The sequence below is a fragment of the Muntiacus reevesi genome, chromosome 5 (assembly GCF_963930625.1).
Source record: "Muntiacus reevesi chromosome 5, mMunRee1.1, whole genome shotgun sequence".
NCBI lineage: Eukaryota > Metazoa > Chordata > Mammalia > Artiodactyla > Cervidae > Muntiacus > Muntiacus reevesi.
This window is the reverse complement of record NC_089253.1, coordinates 34,888,171-34,903,539: the sequence shown is the minus strand read 5'-3', so window position 1 is coordinate 34,903,539 and position 15,369 is coordinate 34,888,171. Positions and strand designations below refer to the sequence as shown.

At 47.6% G+C, this 15,369-nt stretch overlaps 1 protein-coding gene across 1 annotated transcript in view; it reads left to right on the top strand.

Annotated features, from left to right (window-relative positions):
- Positions 1–15,369, top strand: part of PRDM10 (PR/SET domain 10) — a 91,721-nt gene that overhangs the window by 47,978 nt on the left and 28,374 nt on the right. The window contains exons 5-11 of the mRNA XM_065937408.1: positions 2,967–3,192; positions 4,980–5,221; positions 7,118–7,321; positions 8,916–8,988; positions 11,433–11,550; positions 14,369–14,498; positions 14,994–15,236. Coding sequence (XP_065793480.1) covers positions 2,967–3,192; positions 4,980–5,221; positions 7,118–7,321; positions 8,916–8,988; positions 11,433–11,550; positions 14,369–14,498; positions 14,994–15,236 — 1,236 coding nt within the window. The remainder of the gene's footprint in view (positions 1–2,966; positions 3,193–4,979; positions 5,222–7,117; positions 7,322–8,915; positions 8,989–11,432; positions 11,551–14,368; positions 14,499–14,993; positions 15,237–15,369) is intronic.

The following is a 15,369-nucleotide window of genomic DNA, read 5'->3' as shown; positions in this document are numbered from 1 at the left end:
TTCTCTTATTATTGCATCAGCTCCACCTCAGATCATCAGGCATTATTAGATCCTGGAGGCTGGGAATCCCTGCTCTAGATACTGCTGAAGCCTTCCAGCCTTTTCCTTGCCACAGCCTTTGAGGAGAGTTGCAGCCTGGGGATGAGGAGGTTGTCAGTCTGTTTTAATGTCAGCTTTTCAGCAGTGGCGAGAAGCCAGCAGTAACTTGCCTGACCACAGTCTTTCTAGCAGCATCAGTTGGGAAAAAATAACATAGCAGCTTCCCAGGAGTAACTCTCAATTGCCGATTTTATTCTTTCAGGTCAGCTCTGCAAAGAGATGAAGAATTTATGAGGAGTGGAGGTGGATGTATGCTTTGGTTTGCTCAGTGTGTGATAACATTCATCCCTAACACTGGCATAGAGTTTAAGTGGCTCAAAGCTAAGGGTGATACCAGAGCCACGCTCTGAGATAGCAAGCGGGAGCCAAGCAAGTGAGGACCCAGAGGGGTGGCAGATCGAGTTTCATGGCCAGAAGTCCCTGCTCTTTTTTCCTTGTTGAGACCTCACCGCAATGGGCATTTTCTTGTTTCTATTGAAGTTGAAGCAGGAGCATGTCCCAGAATCATGTCCTCCTGTCATTTGTACAAGGCCCTGAGCTGCAGGTGGAATGTCATGAATGAGTCTGGGCTCCTGGGCTGAGTGAATGCACAGTTCAAACATGCAGGTGCTGTTTGAGGCAGCTGATCTTATCTGCCTTCTTCAGCCTGAGGGTTTCTCATGTTGGGCAGTGATCTTTAATTGCCAGAGCAGGTCAGATTCTGTAAACACCCACAATACTGTTTCTTCATGGAGTTTAAGAAGTTCTTAGATGTAGATGCACAACTGAAAACATACTTTTCTGTGATGATCGGCAGAGTCCCTTTAGATGCCTAGAGGGATTGACATCCTTTCCAAAGGGCCAACCGCCTCTCCGCAACCTGACCTCCCCTGGCCACCTGCCGCATGCCCAGCAGCCTGTTAGGGCTGTAGAGGAAACATGTGCTGTTGCTTTGGTCCTTAAAGGACTTATGATAATAATAATTATTATTAATAGTAAACGCTTACTAAATGCTGGATACTACTACTGGCCTCATATACACATCGTTCCATTTAATCCTCACAACAGCTTATGAAGTATGTATTACCATGTCCTTTTTACAAATAAAGAAGCACAGGTTCAGAGAGGTTTGTTCACCTGCTGAGTAGTGAAGCCAGGAGTTTAATCCAAATCTGTCTGACTCCAAAACCTGTAGTCTCCATCCCTGCGGTGCAGTTGGAGCAGCAAGCTGGACTCAGTGAAAATGCACGCAAATGGGCAATGGAGACCAAGCTAGGGGGGCAGCCAAGGTGTGAGATGTGAGAACCAAGGTTCTGAAAGATCTTGCCTGGCTGGAAGAACGGAAGAGGCGGTACGTTGAAATTTACTAGGGATAAATTGCCATGTAAGTAAAAATCCGCTGTTTAAGTCCTGAGCAGGAGATAGGGGTTCCATATACTCTGTGAGGGGACAGCTAGGCCCAGGGGTCTCGGGGACCTGCAGAGTCCTGATGGGGCAGCGCTAGGAAGTGGCCGTCTTCAGTGAGCGCAGGTGCAGGCTGGTGGGGACCCACTGAGGGCTGAATGGACACAGCAAGACCCTGAGGGATCTGGACGATTCGTCTCATGAGAAATGAGTCCATGACCTGGGGGTTTTGGTCTTGAACTACCGGAGGAGCTGTCTTCACGTGGTGGAGGGGTGGTCTAACTTACTGGAGGGGCGGACTTATTTGGTCTAACTTGAGAGGAAATTCGGGGGGCTCTCGACCCCCCGGTAACATTCCTGAGCTATTTCAGAACCATTTGGGCTGCCGGATGGGCTGGATGGTGTTTTCAGGTGGGCTTCTATGACTGCAGATGTACCGGAGAGAGAGCAGAGATGGTTCCCGGAGAGGCGGAAGAGGACAGGGTTTAGGAGATTGCCTAAAGGGAAGTCCGAGCATTCTACGGGAGGAAAGATACAGACAAGGGAAGAAGCTTAAGTATGACTAATGGTGCTAACAGGTCAGGAGAAATAGCCTTGCATAAGAGGGCCTGGATGGTGTATAACCCCAGGTGAGGACTCTCAAGGCACCATTACTTTTTTCCAGCATATTTGGTAAAGTGGCATTAATCTAATCTGTGACATAAACCCTGTCTTATTTGGAAAAGATAATTTCAGCTTGTTTCAGCATGATGAACCAAGTAGGCATCTCTTTCCTTCTTAACAAACCTTGACCTCTCTAGAGTGTGTGAAAGTGCACCCATACCCACTGAATTTTGCCGCCTGCATCTTGCACCACGTGTAAAGTTCTAAAGCCACATGGTGGCAAACCAGTCAGGCCTTTAGCTGCACTAAGGTGTGGCCACCTGCAGAGGCAGGAGGGCCCCCACCCAGAACCAAGATCAGATGTTGCGGCTGTTGGCACCACACATGCCCCAGGAGGGTGTGGAAGGGTTTGTTACTTTCATATTTGAAGCCTCTGGGCAGGCAGGGCAGGCCTCTCAAGCAAGTTTGGAAAGGCTGAGAGAGCGAGGAGGTGGGACTTGAAGGCCGGGGTCAGTGTGAGGGTCCCCAGCCCTCTGGCAGGGGCTTGTGAGGTTTGAAACTCTTGCTGACATGAAAGGAGTCCAGATGTGGGACAGAAACAGCAAAGATGAAAACAGCTTCCTCATTACTGCCCATAGACAGGCCTTTCTGCATGGCCTTGGAGGGGAATGGTGAGAAGAGTGTGTGCGTGTGCGTTAGTTGCTGAGTCGTGTCCGACTCTTTGTGACCACATGGACTGTAGACCCCCAGGCTCCTCTGTCCGTGGGGTTTCCCAGGCAAGAATACTGGAGTGCCTTCCACCAAAACCTCGTGTTCTGTGTGTCCGGGTCCCCTCCAACCCCACGTGGGCTGTGCTGACGTTGTGATTAAACCTTGTCCAGGCCTCGCTGCCCGTGCACAACCAGGTGTTACCCTCAATCGAGAGTGTGGATGGCTCGGACCCTCTGGCGACTCTGCAGAACCCCATGGCCAGACTGGAGGCCAAGGAGGAGGAGGACGAGGACGAGGATGAGGATTCTGAGGACGAGGAGGAGGAAGACGGTGAGGACACTGACCTGGACGACTGGGAACCTGACCCCCCTCGGCCCTTCGACCCGCACGACTTGTGTAAGTGGCGCTGCTTCTCGGGCGCAGCGTGGGCCCCTCTGCTAGGGCTCCCAGTGCAGACTCTGCTCACCTCTCCAAAGGTGCCCCTTCTTGTCATCCTCGGGCAGCCAGGGAGGGAGGTGCTGGCTGCTGCTAGAGCTCCGATTGCACCCACGAGCGGCTGCCGGAGGAAGCCGGGCAGCCTGCTGGGGTCACAGGGGCCGGCGCTGGGTCAGGACCAAGCCTTAGCCTCTGATCTCAGAGCTCCAGCCGCCAGGCCATGATGGTGTCCAGTCCTGGCAGATCCGGCCATTCCCTCTTTCACGTATTTGGTGCTCACCTCTCTTCGTACCAACCTTAAAAAATGCCTACTGTAAAAAGACGCCTGTCACAGCCCGGGCACTAGTACACTGCACTAGCTTCCTAACTCGAGCAGTGCTGTCCATGGGCTTGTGAAGTCGGCAGCTTTCTAGAGGTCCTGCTCAGTTGTTGCAGGAGTCAGGATTCAAATGCAGGTGGTCCGGTTGCTGGTGCCCACGGTCAGCCGACACTACTGCCCGTCTGTCCTGCCTGCTTGGAGGGGCCTGTTTCCTTCTACCAAGCTGCTGCTGCTGCCTACCAATGTTCCACATAGATGGCAAAGTCCTTATCTCCTCTTTTGAGTTACAAGACCATGCAGAGCTTTGTTGCCTCACTGTATCTCTCCCGGGATCCTCTGTGTGGTGATGATGAAGCTGTTTGTCTGGGGTCCGTGTTCATCTCCGTACCCAACAGAGAATTTCCTCGTTTTGCTTTGCTTTGAATTCTTAAGTTTTCAGGGCAACTCCTTAGTCAAATACACATGAAGTCACTTTAATCCTGTAAATATGAACACAAGGTAGCTCTCCATTATTGGAGAGTTGTAGAAATTGAAAATACCTGTTTCCTAAGCCAGGCCACCCCACAGCCAGAGCTGGGTGAGATGTGATTGGTTGACTAGATGTGTTGAGAGTCAGGACTCTGCTCTCTGTGGGATGCAGTCTCTTTCCTCTGTTCTGCTGTTGTACACATCACAGCCTGGCGGTAAGCTCCAGATGGGGGACCCTGGGAAAGAGTGGGTGGATGTGGATGCTTCGTGCATACCCATCGCTCCCAGAATGAGCTGAACATACCTATCAGGCCTGGCCTCGTTGTGTCATCGGGTGAATGAAGGATGGGATGCTAAATTCATTCATTTCAACATTATCTTCACGCAGTATGCATGGGAATCTCAAATTCAACAGTACTGTTTCTATAGCTCCCTTTGAGGAAACTGACAATATTGTCAGGTTTTCAAAAAAAACAGGTTTATTGACCTATAGTTTACATACTATAAAATTTACCTCATTTGTTTCATCAGATTTTGCAACATTTAAGCAACTAATAAGCACTTCTTTCCTCTTTCCAGACATGTTTCATTTGATTTATAAACTTTTTTTTAAACTTTTTAAAAAATTGGAGCGTAGTTGCTTGACCATGCTGCGTTTGTTTTTGCTGTACTCAGCCACGTTGACTTGTAAATTTAGTGCCACTCTTCAAATGGACATCCAGTAGAGAAATAAATCACAGACTGCTTATTATTTTTGGCAGGCCACAAGCTAATTCTGCCTGATTTTGGCAGAAAAGACCAGGATTCTCCCAGTCTCTGGAGAGTCATGTATTACAGTGGAATGGGTTGTGCAGTTGTAGGAGCTGGTTGAATTTGGTCTTAAAAACTCAGAGATGGGGCTTCTCCAGGTTAGGACTCTTTCCCCCGAGCCTGTCACCTATAGGTTTTCTTTCTTGTGCAGGGTGTGAGGAGTGTAACAACGCACACTCCTCCGTGTGCCCGAAGCATGGCCCCCTGCACCCGATCCCCAACCGGCCGGTGCTGACGCGGGCACGGGCCAGCCTCCCGCTGGTGCTCTACATCGACAGGTTCCTGGGCGGTGTGTTCTCCAAGAGGCGCATCCCCAAGCGCACCCAGTTTGGCCCCGTGGAGGGGCCACTGGTCAGGGAATCGGAGCTGAAGGACTGTTACATCCACCTCAAGGTAGTGTACGCTTTGTCCCAGTCCCCTCCTGTCCTGATGACTTGTAAGGGGCATGCATTTTCCCACCGAGCCTCTCAATTCAGTCTCATAGCAGTTGTTCACTGTGATTTTCTTTCTATGCTTGACTGATTTAAATGTAGATGTTTTCTCTTAACCAATAACACGGACGGTACAGTTTCAGACCACAGAGTGCTCAGTTGCTTAGTCCTGTCTGACTCTTTGCAACCCTGTGGACTGTAACCTGCCAGGCTTCTCTGTCCATGAGATTTCCCAGACAGGAATACCGGAGTGGGTTGCCATTTCCTTCTCCAGGGGATCCTCCCGACCCAGGAATCAAACCTGCGTCTCCTGCGTTGGCCGCAGAGTCTTACCGCTGAGCCACCAGGGAAGCCCTCAGACCCTGAAACCTTATGTGAATAATTCTGAGCTCTTGTCATTCTCAGGGGCTAGACTAGTCTTTGAGGGCTTCCAGGACCAAACACCACAGACCAGGGGGCTTAAACAATGTATGTTTGTTTTGTCACACTGCAGGAGGCTGGAAGTCCAAGGCCAAGGTGCAGGCAGGGTTGGGTCCCTCTGAGATCACGGCCCTTGGCTCACAGGTGGCTGCCTTGGCACTGGGTGGTCCCTGCAGGTGGCTGCCTTGGCACTGGGTGGTCCCTGCAGGTGGCTGCCTTGGCACTGGGCGGTCCCTATGTGCTCAGCACCTCTGGTGCTTCTCTTTGCCCTGATCGCCCCGTCCTGTAAGGACACCAGTCAGTTGAGACTGGGACCTGCTCTGATGACTTCATCACCTCTTCCAAAGCTCTGCCTCCAAATGCAGTCCAAGTCTGAGCTACTAGGGGCTGGGACTTCAGTGTATGAATTATGGGGAAAACCAGTTCAGCCTATAATAGAGGCTTGACAACTTTTTTTTTTTTAATATTAACTTTGACTGGAATACAAAGAGAATTATGTTGACTCGTGTCATCTGTTGGACTTCCCTGGTGGCTCAGTGGTAAAGAATCCTCCTGCCAATGCAGGAGACATAGGTTCCTTCTCTGGGTTGGGCAGATCCCCTGGAGAAGGAAATGACAACCCACTCCAGTGTTCTTGCCTAGGACATCCCATGGACAGAGGAAGGCTACAGTTCATGGGGTGGCAAAGAATCATAAACAACTTAGTGACTAAACAACACCAGTATCATCTGTGAAGTGCTCAGAATGTTTTTAGGAAAACCTCTTTTTCAGTCTTTGAAACAGGTCTCTCCTGTTGAATCTTCTGCTAAAGAATAGTTCACAGAATGTTCAAGTATGCGTATACTGATGTCTGTTCCTCACTTTCTATGCTTTTGCTTTGATTGAAAGCCTCTGCTGTCTGGTTTTTGAGAGCCACTCTGGAGAACCGGGAAAGAACAGTGGGCGGAGAGAATATATGTGTTTTTGAGAAATCAGCAGCTGTCATGGGGAGATTTTCTTGGTGAGAGCTCAGGATGTCCAAGAAAGAATATCACTTTGTAGAGAGAATGATCTGTCACCAGGCTCCACGTTATAAATGAATGCAGTTGAAAGCCCAAAGGAAGCCGCTTACAATGAACCGCAAAATATTTTGCTTGCACTTTCTGGCTTATCAATAGCATTTTTTGATGTGTTAGTTAATGATGAAATGCCAACCAAAGCTGTACATTCAGTGTGCTGACTTTTAGATTTTGCTAGGTAATCCTATGAGTGGGTCGTTAGAAAGCATCTTTTCCCTTTTTCATTTGGGAAGACACAATTCTAGTATCTTTCCAGATACAAAGGGGAGAACCAATGTATCTGGTTAATTTAAAGAACAGTTTTTGCATATTATTACACAACTACCTATGATGTTAAGGTTTTGTGGGTATGTGTCTTTTCACTTTCACTCTGGTTGCAGGTTTCTCTCGATAAAGGGGACAGAAAGGACAGGGATTTGCATGAAGACCTGTGGTTTGAGTTGTCAGACGAGACCCTCTGTAACTGGATGATGTTCGTACGTCCGGCCCAGAACCACCTGGAGCAGAACCTGGTGGCGTATCAGTATGGCCACCACGTGTACTACACAACAATCAAGAACGTGGAGCCCAAGCAGGAGCTCAAGGTACAGCTCTGGGGCGGTGGCCACTCTGCTGGGCATTGTGCTCGCTTCATGCTTTTCACACTTTTTGTCTTTCTCCTCGAAGTGGTAATCTTTTAAAAAGATTTAAAAAAAAGGTCCTTTTCTCGTAGTTCACTTATTTATGAATACTTGCTGTGTACTATACACTTCTAAATTTTATTTATTTATTTGGCTACACTGGGTCTTCTTTGCTGCGAGAGGGCTTTTTCTAGTTGCAGAACATGGGCTCTAGGGTTTACAGGCTTTGTTAGTTGTGGTGTTTGGGCCTAGTTGCCCCGAGACATGTGAAATCTTCCCAGACCAGGGGTCAAACCCATGTCTGCTGCCTTGGCGGGTGGATTCTTAACCACTGGAGACCAGGGAAGTTGCTGTGCACTTCTAATAATCCCACAAATAAAGCAGAATAAGAAGTATATGACTTTGGGGTCTACCAAAGACCTTCTTTATAAAGGTATTAGGCCCAGGGGGTGGGGAATTAGGAAGGAGTTATTTTGGGGGTACAGACAGCTCTGTTGATTAAAGATGGAGTTACTTCACTTCATTTTGGGCTTCCCTGGTGCCTTAGTGGTAAAGAATCTGCCTGCCAATGGAGGAGACCTGGGTTTGATTCCTGGGTTGGGAAGCTCACCTGGAGAAGGACATGGCAGCCCTTTCCAGTATTCTTGCCTAGGAAATGCCATGGACAGAGCCTGGTGGGCTACAGTCCATGCGTGGCAAAGAGCTGGACACGACTGATCGTGTGCACACACACACACGCACGCACACAACCTTTAGTGTTCAAGTCTGAGCAAATGGGTGGAAGGTGGGGTGTTTGTTGAGATGAGAAAGGTAGGTGAGGAGGGAAGTGTCTAGAAGTCAGTTCTGGGCCGGCTCCATCGGGCAGGTGGTAGAATGTAGATAGAGGGAAGGAGAGGGAGGGTCTGGGATGCATGTGGTAACTTGAGAGTCATTAGCACAGAGTTGGCTGCAAACAGATGTGATCACCTTGGGGAGAAATGAGGAGGCCCTGGACGTGGACTCAGCTTCCAGAAGCAGCACTGTTTAGGAGTTGTAGAGGGGAGGGTGAGCCAGGCAGGAAGCAGAAGCAACCTCCCCGGGGTGGGATGGAGGCAGAGACGCAGGAGGGCAGGCTGGCTCTGGTAACCCCAGCGGTGTGAGGGTGGAGCCACTGTGACCGCAGCTGTGTGGAAACCTGTGTTTAAACAGATAAAAAATCAGAAGAGGCTCTGTTTCGTTAGATCAAGAGACGACTGATGTTATCTCTCGTGAAGTTGTTGTACTAACAAAAACAGTTTTTTAAAAAAGATTAAGAAAACATTAAAATGGATAACCAACAAGGACCTACTGTATAGCACATGAGAAAAAAAGACCCACACACCGTGTGTGTCTTGCCGTGTGAACTTCCTGACTGACCGTCTGTGCCAGCGGGGTCACCGCACAGTGCGGCTTCTTTTGTTAGTCTGTTGGTTTGCTGTGGGAAACCCGGGTTGTTTTCTGTGAGCAGGGGGAGGAACTGAAGCCTCTAAAGTGCATCCTGTGATGTCCTCGTCCCTGATGACGTGCTTGGTTCTTGCAGGTGTGGTATGCTGCTTCCTATGCCGAATTTGTGAACCGGAAAATCCATGACATTTCTGAGGAAGAGCGGAAAGGTACTTGGATTTTTTTTTTTAATTTCTTGTATTGATTGTAAATTGTATATATTACTTACATCTTTGGTGGTGGTTTAAGTCACTAAGTCATGTCTGACTCTTGCAACCCCATGGACTGTAACCTATCAGGCTCCTCTGTCCATGGGATTTCCCAGGCAAGAATATTGGAGTGGGTTGCCTTTTCCTTCCTCAGGGGATCTTTCCGACCCTGGAATTGAGCCCATATCTCCTGCATTGCAGGTGGATTCTTTACCTCTGAGCCACCAGGGAAGCCCTGACTTACATCTTATGCAGTCCCTAATTTTTCTCTATGTATATTTAAGATACTCTAGTTGGGTTTATTTTTAGAACTAAATAACCTTGTGTAATTCTAGGGTCAAATGACAATGACATATTTACATTTCTTTCATGGGTTCTAGAAAATAGTATTTAATATAATGAAAAGTCCAAATATTAAATTAGAACCTAGATCAGAGGATGATTCTTATCTTGATGTAATCATCTCTGAACATAGCAAGGCAGGCGTTGTCTTTGTTGTGAAAGTAAATATCACTGAAGTATAGTCTATGTCCAGAAAAGTACAAAGTCATAAATAACAGCCTGATGAATTTTCACAGCATGAGGATACTTGGGGACCCAGGTCAAGACACAGAGTGGGCCACAGCCCCAGGAGTCCCCGGCACCTTCTAATTCCTCTTCACTCCCAAGTATAACTATCTCCCGACTTCAACACCACAGATACCATCTGCTTGTTACTGAACTTTGTTTACATGGAATTATGTGGCACATACACTTCTGGCATGTGAGAATCTTTTGTTTGTGAGATTTTCCCATACTGCAGTGTATTATTGTAATTTGTTCATTTTCTTTGCCATTTTGTTTTCTATTGTGTGAACTTATTCAGTCGCTAAGTCGTGTCCGATTCTTGGTGACCCTCTGGACTGCAGCATGCCAGGCTTCCCTGTCCTTCACCATCTGCCGGAGTTTGCTCAAACTCATGTCCATTGAGTCGGTGATGCCATCCAACCATCTCATCCTCTGTCATCCCCTTCTTCTCCTACCTTCAATCTTTCCCAGCATCAGGGTCTTTTCCAATGAGTCAACTCTTTGCATCAGGTGGCCAAAGTATTGAATATACCACAAGTAATTTATCTATTTTCAGCACAGAAGTTTGGGTTGAACTATGCAACTCTGACACTGACTAGACAGAGTTAGGTCACATCACAGGTCAAGGGCAGAGTCCTCCACGAGACTCTCTCTACTTCAGGCACCGTCCTCAAGTGAGGGGGATCCCATGCCCCCTGCACTTCTGAGCAACTAGACTAGTAGCATTTAGCATCCACTACCCTTTTAGGTCTAATAATTCCCTAGAACGGTGCACAGAGGTCAGAAAAGTGCTTGGCTTAGAATTGCCATTTTATCATAAAGCACACATGTCAGGACCAGCCAAATGAAGAGACACGTAGGGCAAAGTTTGGGAGGGTCCCAAACGAGAAGCACCTGTGTCACAGCCCTGGAGGCCCAATGTGTCATCACTGGTGTGGGAGGCTCACCTGAGCTTCTGTGTCTAGAGCTCTTGGCGATGCATCATCACAGCGGTGTGATCTGTTGGATCCTCGGCCCATGACTGGACCTCCTCTCCAGCCCCGGCTCCCCTCCCTCACTCAAAGCCACAGTCCTGTTTTCAGGTAGATGGCTTTCCAGGCACAGCTGGCTCCATCTGGACCATCTCTTTAGCATAAGCTCAGGTATAGTCACAGATCACCAGGAGTGACAAAGACATGCCATTTACTTGGGAAATTCCAAAAGTTGTGAGGCTATTTCCTAGGGGACAAAAGTCAGCCACAGTCTTTCTTGTTCGACAAAGTCATTTTCAGTGTCCAGTGTCTGGCTGATGTGAAAGTACCACTGTGAACTTTCTTACATGTCCTTTACTGAACATATGTGCATGTTTCTGTTGGGCGCACATCTAGGAGTGGAATTGCTGGGTCATAGGGTACGGGTATAATCAGCTTGAACCCGTGCTTGTGAATCTTTCGCTAAAGTGATGATATTGAGCATTCATCTTCCAGTTATTTGTATGATACACTGTACCCTCTGACTATGAAGCTTGGATCTGAATTACTGGCTTATCTGCATATGCATTCCTATTGTAGCACACTTTGTCTTCCCAGTGGGGTAAGGTTGTGTGTGTGTCGGGGGTGGGAGAGGGTAGCACACGGTTTTTGTTCTTTTGATGTCTTATGTGAATATATCAGAAAACCAGATCCCCAAAACTACTTTCTGTCAAACTTGAGCCTTTGCTTTTATAACAAAGCAGCAGACATTGGGTATCTATGAGCACTGAGCTACGGTGAGGTGAGAACGGTGGGGGTGCCAGGCATTTGACTTTTATTGGTGCCAATTGGTCACCAGCCTCCATGGTCTCTCTCCTATGGCTGCAGTTCTTCGAGAGCAAGAGAAGAATTGGCCCTGCTATGAATGTAACCGCCGATTTATAAGCTCTGAACAGCTGCAGCAGCATCTCAATTCTCACGATGAGAAACTGGATGTGTTCAGCAGGTATAATGAGGGGGAAGTTTTCACAAACTTAGTGTTTAAAGTTCCAGAGTCATTTCTGTATCATCTCTGAATGTATGAGTGGGTGTGTGTTTGTGTCTGTATGCACATGGGTGAGTGTGTAGACAGATAACCAGTTAGGCTGCTGAAGGACGTTTCTTATGCATCATTTGCTTTCCTCCCCGGTCCTCATCACAACTTGTGTCTTTTCCAGAATAATGCATACCTAGCAATAGGAAATCTTTCCACCTTAGTAAACATCTCCCTTAACAAGCATAATCAATACCCAGCATTAGGAGATCTTTCCACCTTAGTAAGCATCTCCCTTAACTGGAGATTCTGAAACAGGAATTCTTGAGATAGCATACACCTTTGAAATAACCTGCACCTCTGATTTTCAGACTCTTCAAAGGTAAGATTCCTTCATTAAACTAAGTCCTGTGTTTAATTCCTATATAAAAAAAAAAGAAAAAAGGCGTAAATGAAGGAGAATTCCACAGGGTGAGGCGGGTAACAGCTGGATCACGTAGGCCTGATGATAGTGATAGGAGAAGTGAATTTCATTCTGTGTGTGATAAGAAGTCTTCAGAGGCTGCTGAGCAAGGGATATTATGATGTCAGTTATACTTCTAAACATCACTATGTGTGTGTGCTCAGTCCCTTCAGCATGTCTAACTCTTCGTGACCCCATGGACTATAGCCCTCCAGGGTCCTCTGTCCATGGGATTCTCCAGGCAAGAATATTGGAGTGGGTTGTCATTCCCTCCTCCAGGAGATCTTCCTGACCCAGGGGTCAAACCTGAGTCTCCTGCATTGGTGGGTGGCTTCTTTACTATTAGCACCATCTGGGAAGCCCAAACATCACTGTGGATAAAAGTAAAAACAGCACTTAGGTTATATTGCAGTAAGAGGGAGGACAGGGAGTCTGGTTAGAAACTATTCCAACAGTTTGGATGAAAAAGGAGAGTGGTTTGGATTGGGGTAGTTTCAGTGGGACAGACGTAGGCTTGCCAGCATTTATAGAATTTGAGAAGAGAGAAGGTGGTGTGAAACGACCTTCAGGAACGTGGGAGAGTAAATACTCCAGGCAAGTGTGGTGTGATTGCCTGCGGCAGTAAGCTCACTGGCGGCTCTCGTGAGTCAAGGCCACGTCCTCACCCCGTGTTTCACTGGGAGGGTGTCTATGCAGGGAGGGCGCGGAGTGGGTTTCAGAAAGCGCCTGCAACGCAGGGAGAGTGATGAAGCAGCAGGGTGGGGGAAGAGCATGTGCACGCGAGCGAGTCCAGTGATGGGCTTTGGAGGTGATGAGTGGAAGAAGGGAGGGAAAACAGGATGGGGACACAAGACTGCTGACAGGCTACAGGACTGGAGATGGTGGTGAGCGTGCAGGATCCGGGCGTTCAGGTGCCCGAGGGGCGAACTGGAAAGTTAGGGCGTGGTGTTGGGGTGGACGGGGCATGGCGTCAGGGTCCTGGGGATCTGCAGCTACCGAGGATGACAAGGGCAAGGTGTGACCTCGGGAGCAAACGGCTGAGGTGCGTGGAGGGCACAGCGAGCGTTCTGTCCTGCACTTCCTCCAGGGCACCCCAAACACTCCATCGTGGCTCTGTTATAACACCTTTTATACCCTCTTGCGAGTTTTGGTTTACATGCCTGCCGCCTTTGCTGGACTCCTGAGGGTAAGAACTGTTGGGATAACTTCCCGTCTTTTAGTGCTGAGCCCCAGGCAGGGCGCACCGCAGACAAAATGTTCATTAGCCAACTGCTGAAAGAAATTTGAGACAATCAGGCAAATCTGAACTTTGACTAGATTTAATAAACATTGAGCAACTATCAGTTGCGATAATGGTATTGTGGACATATGTATTTTATATATACATTTATATATCTTTATGTTTTAGAGATATGTATTTAAATATTTATGAATATGAGTGAGATGAAATGATGTCTGGGATTTATTTCAAAATAGTCTAATGGGTATGTGTGTGGGACAAGTGGTGAGGATTCAGATAGAATAAAACTGGTCATGAGCTGATAAGTATTGAAATGAGGTAGTAAGTACACTGGGCTTGTATTTGCCATATTTGCCAAGGTTCAGAATTTCCCATAAAAAAGGATCTTTTAAAAGTCCTTGGAAAAAATCTATAGTTTTAATTAAATTGTTAAGTACATGAGTGGAAGAATAAAGCACAGTCTGATTGATTTTAAACACACCTTGCACACATGTCTTCTAAAGGAGATTTTAGTGACATACTTTTTTGAATCCCTTTGATTAAGGAACTTTTGTATGTTAGAAACCTTTCAAAGGGGATAAAATTCATTTGGCATTTATTGGATGTATTATTGAACCACTGAATTAGAAATTCGTTCTGGCCTCCCAGAAGATAATAGTAAAGCAAGAACATAGATTTGACTCTAGCCAGATTCCATGGAAGGAACATGAGGTGAGCAAGGGGGAAGACCCGAATCTTGTCTCTAGGATACACACCAGATTTGGTGTGTTTTGTCCTGTCTGCGTTGCTCACATAACTGCGATGTGTTCGAGCTTTCAGAATGTTCAGTGGCAAAATGGTGTCAGCACTTTGAATTTTTAAAGCTCCCTTTATTCTGAATAATTTAAGATGTCTCTTTGAGCTATATAGACAGGGAAAGATGAGAAATTGAGGTAGCGTGTATTGGCAAAATGATCGTCTACATTACAGGAAAAGAAAGAAAGTGAGTGGAAATCAAGATTTGGGTTTACTCTGGATCATTTAGGGAAATATTTGTTGTGGAGTATTATGTAGCTGTGACTATTTATCACCCGATCTCTTGTCCCCAGAGCAAGAGGCAGAGGAAGGGGCCGAGGCAAGAGGCGGTTTGGCCCTGGTCGAAGGCCAGGACGTCCTCCCAAATTTATCCGCTTGGAGATAACCAGCGAAAATGGGGAAAAGTGTGATGATGGGACACAGGTAAGGGGGGAGGGGAAAGCAGGAACTCTTCTTGGACGCCTGCTCAGAGAACTTAGAACGGTCACTGGACTGAAACACAAATGCCTTACAGAGGCTGACAGTCCTACCTGTCAGCACTGCCTGTTAATTAAAGTCTGATCAAAGACTCAAAAGAACATATTTTTAAATGTTACTTACAACAGAAGCCCAACTTTGCAGCCCTAAAGATTTGAAATTGTCCAGAGACATTATGGGGGCCTCCGTTTAATTAGTGCAGGCAATTGAAATTAGGATATTCCAGAAGAGTCCCGCCTTCTTTTTTCCTCATAAAGTGATCTGGAATATGTCATGGTTTTTATATCCTGTGAATGGTTACCTAATTCATTTTCTCAGGAGGAAAATAATCTTTTCTGAGCCTTATGAGGCTGATCATTTAAAACATAAAGCAGCAGTTCTAAGTCTTTGCATGGACGTCAGTCTAGACAGGGAAATAACTCCTGGTTCTTGTGATTTCAGGACCTGTTGCATTTTTCCACCAAGGAGCAGTTCGATGAGGCTGAAGCCGCGACTCCTAATGGGCTGGACCAACCAGAGCAGCCCACCCTCCCGCTCCCTCAGCTGCCTCCGGAAGCCCCATCTTCTCTGGAGCAGGAGCCGGACACGCACGAGCTGCACCTGCAGCCCCAGCATGAGGAGAGCGTGCTGCCCGCCCAGAGCACCCTGACGGCCGACGACATGCGCCGTGCCAAGCGCATCCGGGTAGGCGGGATGCCCAGTCCCCCCTTCCCCAGCCCCTCCGCCCACCGCATGGGCGCCGATTCTCCTGCAGGCGGGCCGGCTCTGTAGGCGCCGTGCTGTTCACCACCCGCTGCTCAAGCCCTTGTTTGTTTTG